The following is a 19,795-nucleotide window of genomic DNA, read 5'->3' as shown; positions in this document are numbered from 1 at the left end:
AATGGTGAGGTCCTGGTTGACTGTTATGGCGTGGTCCTGGTTGATTGTTATGGTCTGTTCCTGGTTGACTGGTCTAGCGTGTTCCTGGTTGACTGTTCTAGAGTGTTCCTGGTTGACTGTTCTGGTGTGGTCCTGGTTGACTGTTCTAGCGTGTTCCTGGTTGACTGTTCTAGCGTGTTCCTGGTTGACTGTTATGGAGTGGTCCTGGTTAACTGTTCGGCGTGTTCCTGGTTGACTGTTATGGCGTGGTCCTGGTTGACTGTTATGGTGAGGTCCTGGTTGACTGTTCTAGCGTGTTCCTGGTTGACTGTTATGGTGAGGTCCTGGTTGACTGTTATGGTGTGGTCCTGGTTAACTGTTATGGTGAGGTCCTGGTTGACTGTTATGGCGTGGTCCTGGTTGACTGTTATGGCGTTGTCCTGGTTGACTGTTCTAGCGTGTTCCTGGTTGACTGTTCTAGAGTGTTCCTGGTTGACTGTTCTGGTGTGGTCCTGGTTGACTGTTCTGGCGTGGTCCTGGTTGACTGTTCTAGCGTGTTCCTGGTTGACTGTTATGGTGAGGTCCTGGTTGACTGTTATGGTGTGGTCCTGGTTAACTGTTATGGTGAGGTCCTGGTTGACTGTTATGGTGAGGTCCTGGTTGACTGTTATGGTGAGGTCCTGGTTGATTGTTATGGTGTGTTCCTGGTTGACTGTTTGGCGTGGTCCTGGTTGACTGTTATGGCGTGGTCCTCGTTGACTGTTCAGGCACAGATAGAACAATGAGAGTTTTACCGGATGTACATTGAGCAAAAATATAAACACAACCTTGTAAAGTGTTGGTCCCATGTTTCATGAGCTGAAATAAAACATCTCAGAAATGTTCCATACACACAAAAAAGCTTATTTCTCTCAACCTGAAGGTTTGGCATATCAAAAAGCTGAATTAAACAGCATGATCATTACACAGGTGAACCTTGTGCTAGGGACAATAAAAGGCCACTCTAAAATGTGCAGTTTCGTCACACAACACAATGCCACAGATGTCTGAAGTTTTGAAGGAGTGTGCAATTGGCATGCTGACTGCAGGAATGTCCACCATAGCTGTTGCTAGAAGATTTACTCAGACCATGTGTATGTGGGCGAGAAGTTTGCTGATGTCAACATTGTGAACAGAGTGCCATATGGTGGTGGGGTTATGGTATGGGCAGGCATAAGCTACGGACAACAAACAAAATCAAATTTTATCGATGGCAATTTTAATTCACAGATGTATTGAGATGAGATCCTGAAGCCCATTGTCGTGCCATCCATCCGCCGCCATCACCTCATGTTTCAGCATGATAATGCATGGCCCCATGTTACAAGGATCTGTACACAATTATTGGAAGCTGAAAATGTCCCAGTTCTTCCAGGGCCTGCATTCTCACCAGTCACCCATTGACCGTGTTTGGGATGCTCTGCATTCTCACCAGTCACCCATTGACCGTGTTTGGGATGCTCTGCATTCTCACCAGTCACCCATTGACCGTGTTTGGGATGCTCTGTATTCTCACCAGTCACCCATTGACCGTGTTTGGGATGCTCTGCATTCTCACCAGTCACCCATTGACCGTGTTTGGGATGCTTTGTATTCTCACCAGTCACCCATTGACCGTGTTTGGGATGCTCTGCATTCTCACCAGTCACCCATTGACCGTGTTTGGGATGCTCTGCATTCTCACCAGTCACCCATTGACCGTGTTTGGGATGCTCTGCATTCTCACTAGTCACCCATTGACCGTGTTTGGGATGCTCTGCATTCTCACCAGTCACCCATTGACCGTGTTTGGGATGCTCTGCATTCTCACCAGTCACCCATTGACCATGTCTGGGATGCTCTGCATTCTCACCAGTCACCCATTGACCGTGTTTGGGATGCTCTGCATTCTCACCAGTCACCCATTGACCGTGTTTGGGATGCTCTGCATTCTCACCAGTCACCCATTGACCATGTTTGGGATGCTCTGGATCAACGAGTGCTACACCGTGTTCCAGTTCCCACCAATATCCAGCAACTTCACATTGAAGAGGAGTGGGACAACATTCCACAGGCCACAATCAACAGCCTGATCAACTCGGTGCGAAGGAGATGTGTCGCGCTGGATGAGGCAAATGTTGGTCATACCAGATACTGACTGGTTTTCTGATCCACGCCCCTACCTTTTTGTTTTTAAGGTGCACTACATGACCAAAAGTATGTGGACACCTGCTCGTCGAACATCTCAATCCAAAATCATGGGCATTAAAATGGAGTTGGTCCCCCTTTTGCTGCTGTAACAGCCTCCACTCTTCTGGGAAGACTTTCCACTAGATGTTGGAATATTGCTGCAGGGACTTGCTTCCATTCAGCCACAAGGGCATTAGTGAGGTTCGGCGATTAGGCCTGGCTCGCAGTCAGCGTTCAAATTCAACGCCATTGTATGATGTAGCGTTAAGATTTATTTTCACTGGAACTAAGGGGCCTAGTCCGAACCATGAAAAACAGCCCCAGTCCACTATTTCTCCTCCACCAAACTTTACATTTGGCACTATGCATTGGGGCAGGTAGCGTTCTCCTGGCATCCGCCAAACCCAGATGAGTCCGTCAGACTGCCAGATGGTCAAGCATGATTCATCACTCCAGAGAATGCGTTTCCACTGCTCCAGAGTCCAATGGTGGGAGCTTTACACCACTCCAGCCGATGCTTGGCATTGCGCATGGTGATCTTAGGCTTGTTGGCCATGGAAACCCATTTCATGAATCTCCCGACAAACAGTTATTGTGCTGACGTGGCTTCCAGGGTCAGTTTGGAATTTGGTTAGTGAGTGTTGCAACTGAGGACAGACAATTTTTACATGTTTCAGCACTCTGCAGTCTTGTTCTGTGAGCTTGTGTGCCCTACCACTTTCGCGGCTGAGCCGTTGTTTCTCCTAGATGTTTCCACTTCACAATAACAGCACTTACAGTTGACCGGGGCAGCTCTGACTAGTTGGATTGGTGGCATCCTATTATGATGCCACGTTGAAAGTCACTGAGCTTTTCAGTAAGGCCATTCTACTGTCAATGTGTGTCTATGGAGATTTTATATCTGTGTGCTCAATTTTATACAATGTGGCTGAAATAGACAATTTGAAGGGGTGTCCACATACTTTTGTATATATAGTGTATTTATGACCAACAGATGCATATTTGTATTCCCAGCCATAGATTAGGGCCTAATTCATTCATTCCAATTGACTGATTTCCTAATATGAACTGTAACTCAGTAAAATCTTTGAAATTTGTAGCATGTTGTGTTTACATTTTTTTCAGGCATCCGTTTGGCATTTCCACTCACTACCAAATATGGTGATGAGAGGAAGCCTGGTGGGAGAAAATGGAGAGAGATGGATTTTGTCCGGCATTCGGCTAATTTTGTCATCGATGAAACATTTGATCTCCGTACAGTTTTTTGTTCCCAAAACTACAATCTCTTACAACAGAGTAGACTAAGTTTTGTAGACTTTCCCCTTTGCAAAGTAAAAAAAATGTGTTGTTTAGAAAGAGTGCAATAGCAAATTGAGTTATTGCACACGCACACTTCAGAGTAGGCGTTCCGTAGCGGAAATATGCAAATACATGCAAAAATGTGCCTATAGGATCTCGCTAGCTCCTGCTTGGCTCTGCCCACCTCTTTGCTTTTTTCTGCCCATTATGAATAATTTGCTCCCATTGGAAATTACAGGCTGTGGTTTATCTTGGGTTAGTTATAAAAAATATTTGGTTTAGGTGTGGCCCTAGTTGACTGTTTAGGTGTGTTGTGTTTGTGGTCATGGTTGTGTCTGGGTTTGGTCATGCTTGATCCCCCCCAGGACAGGGAAGTAGCCTGCTGGTATAGTTTGGTAACGTCGCCTGGGCCGGTAATGAACACTCAACGCCCCTCCTTTCCACCTGGCAGGGTGAGCTCATGGAAGGTGCTCCCGTACACACATAAGCGTGCACACGTGGAATGAATCACACACACACACACACACACACACACACACACACACACACACACACACACACACACACACACACACACACACACACACACACACAGTACCCTTTTGGTTGTGACTGGGGTGTATGCTGCTGTCCCTCCAACTGTTTTACAGCATTTCACCACTGAGGCACTTACTGCAGACTGTGTATGTGTGCGCGCACACGCGTGTGTGTTTGCTCGTGAATCATTCATGATTCATTCCACGGATTTAAAAAAAATTATGTCTGTTCGGAAATGAAAATATTGTTGATCAATATCAGAGAAAGTTTTGTAATCTAAGTCTAATTGCTGCAAAAAAATGTATAGCTATCAATTAAAAAGCCTGTATTCACCTTCGATACCAAACTGGAGAAGAAACAGAACTATGTCCCTTTAGATATGGTATATTATAAACAGAGATGTTTGAAAGCATTTGGAGGACATGTACTGAGTATACCAGACATTAGGAACACCTTCCTAATATTGAGTTGCACCCCCCTTTGCTCTCAGAACAGCCTTAATTAGTCGGGGCATGGACTCTACAAGGTGTCTGAAGCATAATGTTCACAATGTTTTGTATACTGAGTGTATGTTGATCATCTTGGATAATGTTTTGTGTACTCCGTGTATGTTGATCATCTTGGATAATGTTTTGTATACTCCGTGTTTGTTGATCATCTTGGATAATGTTTTGTGTACTCCGTGTATGTTGATTATCTTGGATAATGTTTTGTATACTCCGTGTTTGTTGATCATCTTGGATAATGTTTTGTGTACTCCGTGTATGTTGATCCTCTTGGATAATGTTTTGTGTACTCCGTGTATGTTGATCCTCTTGGATAATGTTTTGTGTACTCTGTGTTTGTTGATCATCTTGGATAATGTTTTGTGTACTCCATGTATGTTGATCATCTTGGATAATGTTTGGTTTTTGTGTTGTTTGAAGTAGATAAACAATTTTTAAAAATGAATTGTCAAAAAAATCCTCTAGCAAACTCCTTAAAACCTCTTTGGCGCAGGCGTGCCGCTAACGACCCACCTCGACAACATCCGGTGAAATTGCAGTGCGCCAAATTCAAAATACAGAAATAGTAATAATAAGCATTCATGAAAATACAAGTGTTATACATTGGTTAAAAGAAAAACTTCTTGTTAATCCAGACGCTTTGTCAGATTCCTAAAAGGCTTTACGGCGAAAGCATACCATGCGATGATTATCTGAGGACAGCGCCCCGCTTACAAAAGCATGCAAACATTTTCCAACCAAGTAGACGAGTCACGAAAGTCAGAAATAGCGATAAAATGAATCACTTACCTTTGAAGATATTCATCTGGTTGCAATCAGAAGGGTCCTAGTTACACAATAAATGGTCCTTTTGTTCGATAAAGTCCCTCTTTTATATCCCAAAAACTCTGTTTTGTTGGCGCGTTGGGTCTCTCTCCTCTCAACCCAAAGTTGTTGAATAACCTGACAGCTGGTCTCTCTCCTCTCTCCCCAGAGTTGTTGTATAGCCTGACAGCTGGTCTCTCTCCTCTCTCCCCAGAGTTGTTGTATAGCCTGACAGCTGGTCTCTCTCCTCTCTCCCCAGAGTTGTTGTATAACCTGACAGCTGGTCTCTCTCCTCTCTCCCCAGAGTTGTTGTATAACCTGACAGCTGGTCTCTCTCCTCTCTCCCCAGAGTTGTTGTATAACCTGACAGCTGGTCTCTCTCCTCTCTCACCAGAGTTGTTGTATAACCTGACAGCTGGTCTCTCTCCTCTCTCCCCAGAGTTGTTGTATAGCCTGACAGCTGGTCTCTCTCCTCTCTCCCCAGAGTTGTTGTATAACCTGACAGCTGGTCTCTCTCCTCTCTCCCCAGAGTTGTTGTATCGCCTGACAGCTGGTCTCTCTCCTCTCTCCCCAGAGTTGTTGTATAACCTGACAGCTGGTCTCTCTCCTCTCTCCCCAGAGTTGTTGTATAGCCTGACAGCTGGTCTCTCTCCTCTCTCCCCAGAGTTGTTGTATAGCCTGACAGCTGATCTCTCTCCTCTCTCCCCAGAGTTGTTATATAGCCTGACAGCTGGTCTCTCTCCTCTCTCCCCAGAGTTGTTGTATAACCTGACAGCTGGTCTCTCTCCTCTCTCCCCAGAGTTGTTGTATAACCTGACAGCTGATGTGGAGAAGAGGCAGAGGAGCCAGTCTTCCAGAGTTTACTTTATTCAGAACGGAGCCCAGATCAGCTTAATGAGCAACGAGCTCAGTCTGGACATCAACAGAGAGGATTGCCAACAGTACACTGCATATGTTAAGGTGAGTCCCTAGAAGTCATTTAGTTTGTCGCACTGCTTTGCTTTATCTTGGCCAGGTCGCAGTTGTAAATGAGAACTTGTTCTCAACTGGCCTACCTGGTTAAATAAAGGTTAAATAAAATAAATCAATACAAATGTGGGTCTGTGGTTGGCAATGTCAAGGTTGTGGGTTCAATTCCTATAGAGATCACATAAGATAGGTCCCTTTTCCTCAGAGCAGAGTGTCCCCAGCGGTCAAAGCTGGTTGCAATGATTATCAGTTTTTTTGTCGTAAAGTCACGGTCAGGTTGTATACTGGTTGTATAAGGAAGTTTGTTTAACGTCAAGAAGACATCTTCTGGTTGACCAACAGAGACCAGTGGGTTGTAGTCTCACACACCAGACTGTGTTGTGTGCCACCAGGCTAAGGTGATAGTATACTGTATGACGACTTCTCATCCATAAAACATGTTTACAACTAGATATGATGTCGTTAAGATGTCATGTGCCCTGATGTTGCCCTATTTGTCCCAGTTAGCTGGTTTAGTTGGAGCTATTGTGTCCATGTCCTCCACTGAACTCTTTCTCATGGCAACTGGGTTATTCAAGCAGTGTTTGTCAAGCTGTTTTCTTTCTGTTTGTTTTGATGTTCTGAAGCGACGTTCAATCTCCATAGCATCTCCGGTGGCAACTTCCGTTCAGTCTTAATAGTTTTGACAGGCTCAAAACAATGTTGAAATTGTAGGCAAGGCAAACAAAACAAAGGTGAATCATGTTGGCTATAATCATTGTTCCCTCATTTTTTTTTTCAGCACTGAGCAAATTTCAGGTCTGCTGTGCAACTTTCAACACACGTTTACAGTGAACACTGAGGCTGAACCCACTTTAAGTTCCAGTTATAACAGGGGCCAAGTATTCTACTGTGGATGTTTGATCATAATGTAGTCCTACCAGAGTGGCCTACAGTCAATAACAATGGAGAGGAATGCATTCCATAACATTCTATCATTCAGCCTACAGTAGCAGCAATGTGTGGTGTTCAATGTAGGCCTACATTCCATGAGACTTTAGAAAAAAACATGCAGGTCTTGACATGAATAACCTGTTTATCCACTTCACCTTCAGACAAGGAGGTGACTGAAAATGTGTTGTTTGATGCAAGAAACCACAAAATACAATTAATCAGTCAAATGATGCTACCCTCTGCCTGTTGGCTACTTAGCTTATTGAAGACTGTTTCAAAATACAACACTGCCTCTTTAAAACATAAAAAAGCTCTTTACCTGACTCGCTTTTCAAAGATGGCTAGAAGTGCTCTTGTAGGAAGCAACCACTCCCCCATTGTTGTCTAGAAATGAGCTATAACTGTGCTAATAACTAATTTGCAAAGAACATGAACAAATTTGCACATGCAGCTCTCGCTTTGATCTCAAGCAGATCTATTCGTGACCCCTCATACTGTAAACAGTCCAGTTCAAAGTGAATGGCACAGATCCATATATGGGAATGGTCTATTTGCATATTGGCCTACTGCAGCTCTGATTGGTTAAGAGTATGGGGCTGAGTCATGGCTGTCAATGCAATAAAATCCTACTCCGATGCGCTCCACAAGAAAATCTCTTGCACAGTTAGTTTTGCATACTAAGTCTTGCATAGTTTTTTTTTCAGTATGATACGTTGAAGGTGGCTAATATTGTTTTGATTCAAGCACAATTTCCACAGTGGAGGGAAACGTTGATAGTGTTAACTCAAGGGGAAAACTCTAGAAAGTTGAGTGAAGTTCAGTCTCGTGCTTCTCTGCGAGGGCTGATATTTCTTCTGCATGGCAGTCCGAAGGGAGCAGTGCGCAGCTTAGAGGGAACATTGGCTATAATATACACTGCTCAAAAAACAACACAATGTAACTCCAAGTCAATCACACTTCTGACTGTCCACTTAGGAAGCAACACTGATTGACAATACATTTCACATGCTGTTGTGCAAATGGAATAGACAGCAGTTGGAAATTATAGGCAATTAGCAAGACACCCCCAATAAAGGAGTGGTTCTGCAGGTGGTGACCACAGACCACTTCTCAGTTCCTATGCTTCCTGGCTGATGTTTTGGTCACTTTTGAATGCTGGCGGTGCTTTCACTCTAGTGGTAGCATGAGACGGAGTCTACAACCCACACAAGTGGCTCAGGTAGTGCAGCTCATCCAGGATGGAACATCAATGCGAGCTGTGGCAAGAAGGTTTGCTGTGTCTGTCAGCGTATGTCCAGAGCATGGAGGCGCTACCAGGAGACAGGCCAGTACATCAGGAGACGTGGAGGAGGCCGCAGGAGGGCAACAACCCAGCAGCAGGACCGCTACCTCCGCCTTTGTGCAAGGAGGAGCAGGAGGAGCACTGCCAGAGCCCTGCAAAATGACCTCCAGCAGGCCACAAATGTGCATGTGCCTGCTCAAACGGTCAGAAACAGACTCCATGAGGGTGGTATGAGGGCCCGACGTCCACAGTTGGGGGTTGTGCTTACAGCCCAACACCGTGCAGGACGTTTGGCATATGCCAGAGAACACCAAGATTGGCAAATTCGCCACTGGAGCCCTGTGCTCTTCACAGATGAAAGCAGGTTCACACTGAGCACGTGACAGACGTGAGTCTGGAGACGCCGTGGAGAACGTTCTGCTGCCTGCAACATCCTCCAGCATGACCGGTTTGGCGGTGGGTCAGTCATGGTGTATGTAGGGTGGCATTTCTTTGGGGGGGCCGCACAGCTCGCCAGAGGTAGCCTGACTGCCATTAGGTACCGAGATGAGATCCTCAGACCCCTTGTGAGACCATATGCTGGTGCGGTTGGCCCTGGGTTTCTCCTAATGCAAGACAATGCTAGACCTCATGTGGCTGGAGTGTGTCAGCAGTTCCTGCAAGAGGAAGGCATTGATGCTATGGACTGGCCCGCCCGTTCCCCAGACCTGAATCCAATTGAGCACATCTGGGACATCATGTCTCGCTCCATCCACCAACTGTCCAGTAGTTGGCGGATGCTTTAGTCCAGGTCTGGGATGAGATCCCTCAGGAGACCATCCGCCACCTCATCAGGAGCATGCCCAGGCGTTGTAGGGAGGTCATACAGGCACGTGGAGGCCACACACACTACTGAGCCTCATTTTGACTTGTTTTAAGGACATTACATCAAAGTTGGATCAGCCTGTAGTATGGTTTTCCACTTTAATTTTGAGTGTGACTCCAAATCCAGACCTCCATGGGTTGATAAATTTGATTTCCATTGATAATTGTTGTGTGATTTTGTTGTCAGCACATTCAACTATGTAAAGAAAAAAGTATTTAATAAGAATATTTCATTCATTCAGATCTAGGATGTGTTATTTTAGTGTTCCCTTTATTTTTTTGAGCAGTGTATATTGGCTATAGGTGTGTGTGCATGCGTGTGAAAGTTCAACAGTTGTCTGGTTGAGTGGTTTTATCCTGCAGCTTGCTGGGTCAAATGTGACATACAGACAATCATAATAGTTAAAACAACACTGTTTACTTTCTGCTATCATCTCCAAATGGATAGAAACAGGAGGTGGTAGAGTAGCTTCACAGACCACATAGATAAGTAGCTAAAGTGCAGGAAGATATGTGTCTTAAACTGGAAACTGAACCCTCCGCACACTCACTGGTTGAGCCATGCAAATTTCTGTTATTTAATTTCCAAGCCTTCGGTCACCGTAGTAGACCGTTGTCACTATTGTCAGATAGCCTAGAGCTCTGACTGAAACTAGGTTTTAATTACTGCAATTTGCATGCATCTTAATGTGCAGACAAGCTTCTTGTCTGGAGTAGGAACTGTAGACAGTCACATAAATAGTAAGTTACTGTATCGTAACCTGCTGATTCAGAGGCAGCCTTAGAGTGGACCTACAGTATGTCCTGAGGCCTGAGGGTGTCCATGTATGTCTCACCTCCTGCTAATGGGGACCAGAGGTCCCACCCCACACGGAGCCTGTGCATTTCACTGCCATTCTCTACAGTGGACCCCAGGCTAATTTCTCCCTGGGAGGCTGAGCCTGACTGAACTCAATACCATTCTATGCTTCTCGCACTCTCTCTGACCCCCCCCCCAAAAAAAGTCCTGGGTTCAAACACTATTCGAAAACACTTCAAGTACTTTATATGTGCTTGATTGTGTTAGAACCCAGGTCTGCTACCCTGCCATACAGCCCATAGTGTTAGAACCCAGGTCTGCTACCCTGCCATACAGCCCATAGTGTTAGAACCCAGGTCTGCTACCCTGCCATACAGCCCATAGTGTTAGAACCCAGGTCTGCTACCCTGCCCTGGGCTGAGTATACCTCACTACATAATGTGAGAGACTTTGAACAACACATCATAACACCATTATGGAGCCTTAAACATCCAGTCGTTCCAGTGGAGTTTGTGGAACTCCTAGATGTCTATATACAGTATTAATTGATAATTAGACACTTATGGTTGTTTCTCCTAATTGAACACTGTGACCAGACAGCGGCATAAACTGTTAGCTTCAACTGTGACAATTGTAGGTATACACACAATAGATCAGCAATGTGAAGTATTGTAATGTTAATTCCCAATGTAAACGTGTTCAACATCTTCTATACAGCAATATCTCTATTGTTGGCATCCCAAATGGCACCCTATTCCCTTTATAGTGCACTACTTTTGACCAGAGTCCTATGGGGCGAAAATGCACTATAAAGGGAATAGGGTGCCATTTGGGACTTAGCCTCTGTTTCTGGTTGTGCAGTAGTGTACTGTAGATTAGCGATCTGGTACGTGCCACATACGTAACTAACTGGCATCTCTCTTGTCTCGGTGTACTGTAATGTACTAAGTGGGATCAGGCCAGAACCACGTCACCATAGAATTGATCTGTGTAGTAGAATAGAATAGAAGAGCATAGAATATCATTGAATTTGCCCTTATGAGGGAATTTGTTAAAAAGCATTGGCAAAGTAAAATAGTTTGATTAACCAGAGATCAGAGGAACACTTGGTCTGCTTTGTGGAGTTAAATAGGGCTCAAAGTGTGGTGCCAAAATGACACTTTCAAAATAACCTGTTGGTAATAGCATTCTGTCACCCCCTGATCTTAGAGATCCTTTTAATTCTCAATTTGGTTAAGTCAGGGTGTGACTAGGGTGGGCAATCTATGTTTTCAATTTCTTTGTTGGCCTGGTATGGTTCCCAATCAGAGGCAGCTGTCTATCGTTGTCTCTGATTGGGGATCATATTTAGGCAGCCTTTTCCCACCTGTTGTTTGTGGGATCTTGTTTTCGTGTAGCTGCCTGTGAGCAGCCCAGAACGTCACGTTTTGTTTTCTCCTGTATTGTTTTTGGTGAGTTTCATATTTTCATAGTTTCATGCCTTGGTCCATTCATCCAGACGATCGTGACACATTCTTTCTAGTCAAGGAACTAGTATTCAAAGGTGTGACATTTTTAATAACTTCCAATATTATAATAATATAACCTCTGGTGTTTATCTTTCTTTTTTAGGTAATCAAAGGTGTGCATTACATTTATTAGATTTTCTTAACACCTTTTTCACACACAGTTCTCTACATTACTTCTGTACAGTTCTCTACATTAGTTGTATACAGTTCTCTACATTAGTTATATACATTAGTTGTATACAGTTCTCTACATTAGTTGTATACAGTTCTCTACATTAGTTGTATACAGTTCTCTACATTAGTTGTATACAGTTCTCTACATTAGTTGTATACAGTTCTCTACATTAGTTCTATACAGTTCTCTACATTAGTTCTATACAGTTCTCTACATTAGTTCTATACAGTTCTCTACATTAGTTGTATACAGTTCTCTACATTAGTTGTATACAGTTCTCTACATTAGTTGTATACAGTTCTCTACATTAGTTGAATACAGTTCTCTACATTAGTTCTATACAGTTCTCTACATTAGTTCTATACAGTTCTCTACATTAGTTGTATACAGTTCTCTACATTAGTTGTATACAGTTCTCTACATTAGTTGTATACAGTTCTCTACATTAGTTGTATACAGTTCTCTACATTAGTTGTATACAGTTCTCTACATTAGTTCTATACAGTTCTCTACATTAGTTGTATACAGTTCTCTACATTAGTTCTATACAGTTCTCTACATTAGTTGTATACAGTTCTCTACATTAGTTGTATACAGTTCTCTACATTAGTTGTATACAGTTCTCTACATTAGTTGTATACAGTTCTCTACATTAGTTGTATACAGTTCTCTACATTAGTTGTATACAGTTCTCTACATTAGTTCTATACAGTTCTCTACATTAGTTGTATACAGTTCTCTACATTAGTTCTATACAGTTCTCTACATTAGTTGTATACAGTTCTCTACATTAGTTGTATACAGTTCTCTACATTAGTTCTATACAGTTCTCTACATTAGTTGTATACAGTTCTCTACATTAGTTATATACAGTTCTCTACATTAGTTATATACAGTTCTCTACATTAGTTATATACATTAGGTGTGTATAGTTCTATACATTAGTTGTATACAGTTCTATACGTTAGGTGTGTATAGTTATATACATTAGGTGTGTATAGTTCTATACATTAGGTGTGTATAGTTCTATACATTAGGTGTGTATAGTTCTATACGTTAGGTGTGTATAGTTCTAAACGTTAGGTGTGTATAGTTCTATACATTAGGTGTGTATAATTATATACGTTAGGTGTGTATAGTTCTATACGTTAGGTGTGTATAGTTCTAAACGTTAGGTGTGTATAGTTCTATACATTAGGTGTGTATAATTATATACGTTAGGTGTGTATAGTTCTATACGTTAGGTGTGTATAGTTCTATACATTAGTTGTATACAGTTCTATACGTTGGGTGTATACAGTTCTATACGTTGGGTGTGTATAGTTCTATACGTTAGGTGTGTATAGTTCTATACATTAGTTGTATACAGTTCTATACGTTGGGTGTATAAATTATTATGTGGATTATAATGGAAGAACATTTTTGGAGGCGTTGATCCATTTTTCACAGAAAATGATATGCGACAACAGTGATCAAATGAAGATAGCAGATCTGTATGTGGAAAAACTGCTTATCAGAGAGATCAGATTAGTTTACACAGATGGATCTGATTTTGATTAAACACTTGATCAATTCATCTTTAGTCAACATTTTCATCTAACATGTAATGGACTTAGACTTGAAATCCTTACACACAGTGAACACATGGACTAACAAAGATTACACAACCCTACGTCTATCAGAGAAAAACACCAGGAATGATCACTCACTCAGTAAATCACAAGACATTATGGAACGCCAGTTCATTGATAGTGAAATCATATAAAGTGTTTCATATTGATGTTTTGGGTGGCGGGTGAACGGCTGTGCAAAGGCATGCCAGAGTTCCAGAGGAACTTTGTTTGGTTATTTGAGCTAAAATAAATGACACACTTCTTACTACAGTCATACCTCACATTCTAGAGACGGACAACGGGGATATTCTAATGGTGAATGATATGGATGTTTGAAAGGAGCAGGAGTGGTGTTTGCGTGTGAGTAAGTGACTGATTTCAAGAGCTGAATTTTCTCCACCCTTAATTTTCAAGTGTCACATTCTCACATTAATTTTTGTGCAATTGGCACATCATCTCTCAGCTTACTGTATATCAGTTAACCTTAAACATGTATCATGAAATAGCTTGCAGGTTTAGATCAGTGTTCATCTACTTTTTGCATCTGGATATTATACTGAACCTGGATATTATACTGAACCTGGATATTATACTGAACCTGGATATTATACTGAACCTGGATATTATACTGAACCTGGATATTATACTGAACCTGGTTGTTATTGTCACATTCGTCATAACGAGGAGACCAAGGCGCAGCGTGATTGGAATACATTCTTAAACTATTCTACCCCCATCTCCACCAGTTGTCAGGCTGGAGGTCGCCTTTCTGCGTCACTATGGCGTCTTCACTTTATTTTAGTGTTGACAGACAGATGCCCAAGTTTCCACCAGAAGAAGCGCCAAGGTCCAACCATCATAATAGATTGATGGGCTTATAAATAAAGTAGAGCCAGGACACTGCTAGAAGATATTTAATATTGCCAGCCAAGGCAAAGTTATTATGGGATATACTGGGGACATATAGGGCAGAGAGAGTGAACATTAGGCCAGGAATGTGGGGCACCAAGAGGAGTTCCTAGACAACTGTTAGGGGGCTGGGATTGAGCTTTGTGTCTTAATGAGTGTCTTTGTCGCACTGCTTTGCTTTATCTTGGCCAGGTTACAGTTGTAAATGAGAACTTGTTCTCAATTGGCCTACCTGGTAAAATAAAGGTGAAAATAAATAAAATAAAGACTGTAATGGACCTAATAGCCTACTACGCTAGCTAGCTATACCACTCTTTAATGACCGCAAATGGCAGTGGCCCTGTATTCATACCACCACAGGGCTGTGAGATGGGCTTGTTGAAGCATAAATATGCATATGAGGATGGATTGCCGATGCTGTAAACCCACCACATGTTGTGATCACAGAGACGGTTTGAGAAGTAGTGTGGTCTGCCTAATAAAGCTTTCCATGGAGGAGCTACATGACGTTCACTAAAGAGCCTGGTAGATTCCAGAATGGGACGTCATGTAAAGTCTTAATGAGTGGAACACAGTTTAGTTTAGCTGCTACGTCATCACATTACACGACTCCACTATACTGTATCCATGGACAAATGCTCCCTTCACTTCTGTACCTGAGCAATATTAAAACACTGAGAGACCTACTGCCAGAGACACCCCTGCCTACCACACACTATGAGGCTGAGAACATCAGCCATGCCACTGGCACGTTCCTAGACAGAGCCAGATCCACACGGTACCACCACTACCACACTGCATGCTTTGTTGGCCTCCTTATTCAGTTCTGCAGCAGTAAGACATTTTCAATTCCCTCGATGCCATTCCACTGATTTAATTTACCGCGGGCCAAGAAAGGGAATATAATATACACACACACACACACACAGAGAGAGAAAGCTGATACAGTGAATGGACAGGGCAGGAGGAAGAAAATAGCATCCAGCTGGTTTCTGTTAAAACAAGGCAACACCAGTCTATTTATAAAGCATAGGATGGAAAACTATTACAACCCATAGAGGCTGTCTCTCATAGGGCACCCTATTCCCTATATAGTGCATTACGTTTGACCAGGGTTTCTATAGGAAACCGGGTGCCCTGTGGGACGTAGTCAGAGCAGAGGAGCGTAGGATACAGTAATAAATACATTGGAAACATGGACTGAATCCTGTTCTTGGAATAAAGCCTTTGATAAAAATGCACTGTCTGCAAGTATTGAGCTGATTAGGCAATATTACAGCACTAGATTTTAGCATACTAATGTTAAGGATTTCTCATGTGGGTTTGACAGCATTGACTGGGACATTCTAATCTCAGTCACAGTCTGATTTATTTTGTAAGGTGAAACATCAAATACTACATTAAAGGGATAGTTTAGGAATTTGGCAATGAGACCCCTTGTCTACTTCTCCAGAGTCAGAGTAACTTGTGGATACCATTTTCATGTCTGTGTGTCCAGTAGGAATGAAGTTAGAGGTAGTTTCGCAAGGCTAAGTCTGTGGTACACTACATGAACAAAAGTATGTGGACGCCTGCTCGTCGAACATCTTATTCCAAAACCATGGGCATTAATACAGAGTTGGTCCCCCCCTTTGCTGCTATAACAGCCTCCACTCTTCTGGGAAGGCTTTCCACTAGATTTTGGAACATTGCTGTGGGGACATGCTTCCATTCAGCCACGAGAGCATTAGTGAGGTTGGGCACTGATGTTGGGCGATTAGGCCTGGTTCACACTTGGTGTTCCAATTCATCCCAAAGGTTTTCAATGGGGTTGAGGTCAGGGCTCTGTGCAGGCCAGTCAAGCTCTTTCACACCGATCTCGGAAAACTATTTCTGTATGAACCTCACTTTGCGCACTGGGAATTGTCATGCTGAAACAGGAAAGGGCCTATCCCAAACTGTTGGACACACAGAATCATCTAGAATTTAATTGTATGCTGTAGCGTTAAAATTTCCCTTCACTGGAACTAAGGGGCCTCGAACCATGAAACAAACAGCCCCTGACCATTATTCCTCCACCACCAAGCTTTGGCACTATGCATTGGGGCAGGTAGCGTTATCCTGGCGTCCGCCAAACCCAGATTCATCATCTGACTGCCAGATATTAAAGCGTGATTCATCACTCCAGAGAACACGTTTCCAATGGTGTCGAGCTTTACACCACTCCAGCCGACGCTTGGCATTGCGCATGGTGATCTTAGGCTTGTGTGCGGCCGCTCGGCCATGGAAACCCATTTCATGAAGCTCCCGACGAACAGTTCTTGTGCTGACGTTGCTTCCAGAGACACTTTGGAACTCGGTAGTGAGTGTTGCAACTGAGGACAGACAATTTTTACACGCTTCAGCACTCAGTGGTCCCATTCCGAGTTTGTGTAGTCTACCACTTCACGACTGAGCCGTTCTTGCTCCAAGATGTTTCCACTTCACAATAACAACATGTACAGTTGACTGGGGCAGCTCTAGAAGGGCAGAAATTTGACTGACTTGTTGGAAAGGTGGTATCCTATGACAGTGCCACTTTGAAAGTCACTAAGCTTTTCAGTAAGGCCATTCTACTACCAATGTTTTTATGGAGATTGCATGGCTGTGTGCTGGAATTGATACACCTGTCAGTGTGGCTAAAATTGCCGAATCCACTAATTTGAAGGGGTGTCCACATAGTTCTCTATATATAGTATATCTTCTAGCATGTATCATACACTTTCAGTTGTTGCGCCTACACTAGTTAGCAATTGCGCTATCTCTAGTTAGTAACTTCCTTCAAGCTGCACGCAGAGACATACATTTTTTTAATCTGATCTGGGGAAGTAGATGAAATCTTAAACTGAACAGGGATCATGTACAGAACTGTGTTGTGTTCTAATCTAGATCATAGAAATGGTATGCACAAACTAATTATTTTACATAGTTGGGTTTGTAGTCTTTTGGGACAATAGAACACTGAAGTTAGAAGGTTTATCCATCAATGGCTGTAGATATAGAATCCTGGCTCCGACCCTGGCTCTACTTCTTATCTACCCTGGCTATCACCCTGGCTCTGAACTTGGCTCTGCTTATCTTCCCTGGCTCCGACCCTGGCTCTACTTCTTATCTACCCTGGCTATCACCCTGGATCTGACCTTGGCTCTACTTATCTACCCTGGCTACTTACCTTGGCTCCACACCCCAGCTCTACTTTTATCTACCCTGTCTCCACACCCTGGCTCTACTTCTTATCTCCCCTAGCTATCACCCTGGCTCCGACCCCAGCTCTACTTCTTATCTACCCTGACTACTTACCCTGGTTCAGACCCCAGCTCTACTTCTTATCTACCCTGACTACTCACCCTGGTTCAGACCCCAGCTCTACTTCTTATCTACCCTGGCTACTCACCCTGGTTCAGACCCCAGCTCTACTTCTTATCTACCCTGGTTCAGACCACAGCTCTACTTCTTATCTACCCTGGTTCAGATCCCAGCTCTACTTCTTATCTACCCTGGCTACTCACCCTGGCTCAGACCCCAGCTCTACTTCTTATCTACCTTGACTACTTACCCTGGCTCAGACCCCAGCTCTACTTCTTATCTACCCTGGCTACTCACCCTGGCTCAGACCCCAGCTCTACTTCTTATCTACCCTGACTACTTAGCCTGGCTCCTCACCTTGGCTCCTCACCATGGCTTCTCACCCTGGCTCCGATCCTGGCAACTCACCCTGGTTGTTGCCAGAAGCGCATACTCCTGCTATCACAATGCTGTGTTTCCTGTATGTAGACAGAGTCTGGCCTATGGGAAATAGAAAACATGCACACATCAGAGATCTATTTAATGTACGGCACAGCAGACCTGGGTTCAAATAGTATTTTACTTATACTATGCTCCTGCTATCATCATACTGTGTTTCCTGTATGTAGACAGAGTCTGGCCTGTGGGAAATAGAAAACATGCACACATCAGAGATCTATTTAATGTACGGCACAGCAGACCTGGGTTCAAATAGTATTTTAAGAGATTTTAAATATTTATCTGTGTTTGATTGTTTCAATGGAATGGAAGAAATGTCCCAAAATTGCAAAATATTCCCACCTGGCACTCTAGGCAAGCTAAAGCAAACCCACAAATAACTCAGGTCTGGAATGCACGACAGCCACTGTGCTGGCCCCATTATACAGTAATTTTGAAAGATTTATATCTATCTGCAAACAAAACACAGTGCTAAGTGTTGTTCAAATGTTCCAAAATAATGGATTCAAGAATAACAATGAATGTCCCAGTAAAAGTGTCCTTTTGTGTGTGGCTTTTGACCAAATCAACTGCAGGCTACAGGAAGCATCTGGAGCACTCTTCAGTCAGTCACCAGAATGGGCGAGAGCTCTGTCAGACAGGGCTGAGCCAGGCTGGATACATGTTAAAACAATACCCAACATATCTGCTTTTCCCTATCCACTGCTATCTGGTACTCCCTTTGATATGGTATCAGAAGTTCTTTGTTTGCCATATGTATGGATAATGTGGTGATCTGCAGCCACCCAACCAGGTTTAGAAAACGTGCAGGAGATAATTACACATTTGTTACAGTATATGCTGTAATTTGAAATCATATTTTGTTTTTTTTACAAAGTGCTTTGGTCTGTAAAACTAATGTATTTGTCCAATCAGATGCAGAGAAGTGGAAATCAAAATGATGACACAGGAAGTTGATCTCTCAAAGACAGGAAGTCTTCAACCTTCAGGAAGTCTTCAAACTCTCTAGTTGTACATTCAAAACTGCAACAAAGAACGTCAATAGCTACCATTTGATATAGAATTCGGTTACACTTATTTTTTAAAGCCTACATGTATAATGCTTTATAATGTTAAAATGCGTTGGTCAACATAAACACCAACACCTCCTGGACAAGTTTGACCTAAACCCTAGTAACTGGGTTATATATGTGTATTAACTTCACATACTGAGCAGTATACTCAGAAAATAATTGCAGAGGCGTAGGATGTCCTTCCTAGTTCCAGCCTCAGACTGCTACAGCTATGGTCAGTGATGGAGAGAAACAGATAGCAGGGAGTCTTCCTTTAAGTTAAGCTGTTACGACTGTGTGATCACGCTCTCTGTAGCCGATGTGAGCAAGACCTTTAAACAGGTCAACATTCACAAGGCCGCGGGGTCAGAGGGATTACCAGGACGTGTACTGCGAGCATACACTGACCAACTGGCAAGTGTCTAAACTGACATTTTCAACCTCTTCCTGACTGAGTCTGTAATACCTACATGTTTCAAGCAGAAGGTAACCTGCCTAAATGACTACATCTGTAGCCATGAAGTGCATTGAAAGGCTGGTATTTGCTCACATCAACACCATTATCCCAGAAGACTTAGACCCACTCCAATTTGCAT

At 43.1% G+C, this 19,795-nt stretch overlaps 1 protein-coding gene across 1 annotated transcript in view; it reads left to right on the top strand.

The window, feature by feature from the left end:
* The window catches only part of LOC110503039 (integrin alpha-9), a 160,592-nt gene that overhangs the window by 58,985 nt on the left and 81,812 nt on the right, over positions 1–19,795 (top strand). Inside the window, exon 15 of the mRNA XM_036960871.1 lies at positions 6,133–6,293. Within this exon, the coding sequence (XP_036816766.1) occupies positions 6,133–6,293 (161 nt within the window). The remainder of the gene's footprint in view (positions 1–6,132; positions 6,294–19,795) is intronic.

Source organism: Oncorhynchus mykiss, chromosome 23 (genome assembly GCF_013265735.2).
Source record: "Oncorhynchus mykiss isolate Arlee chromosome 23, USDA_OmykA_1.1, whole genome shotgun sequence".
In the NCBI taxonomy this organism is placed as follows: Eukaryota; Metazoa; Chordata; class Actinopteri; order Salmoniformes; family Salmonidae; genus Oncorhynchus; species Oncorhynchus mykiss.
Note: the sequence above shows the minus strand (reverse complement) of the source record. Positions and strands in the feature narration are given on the sequence as shown.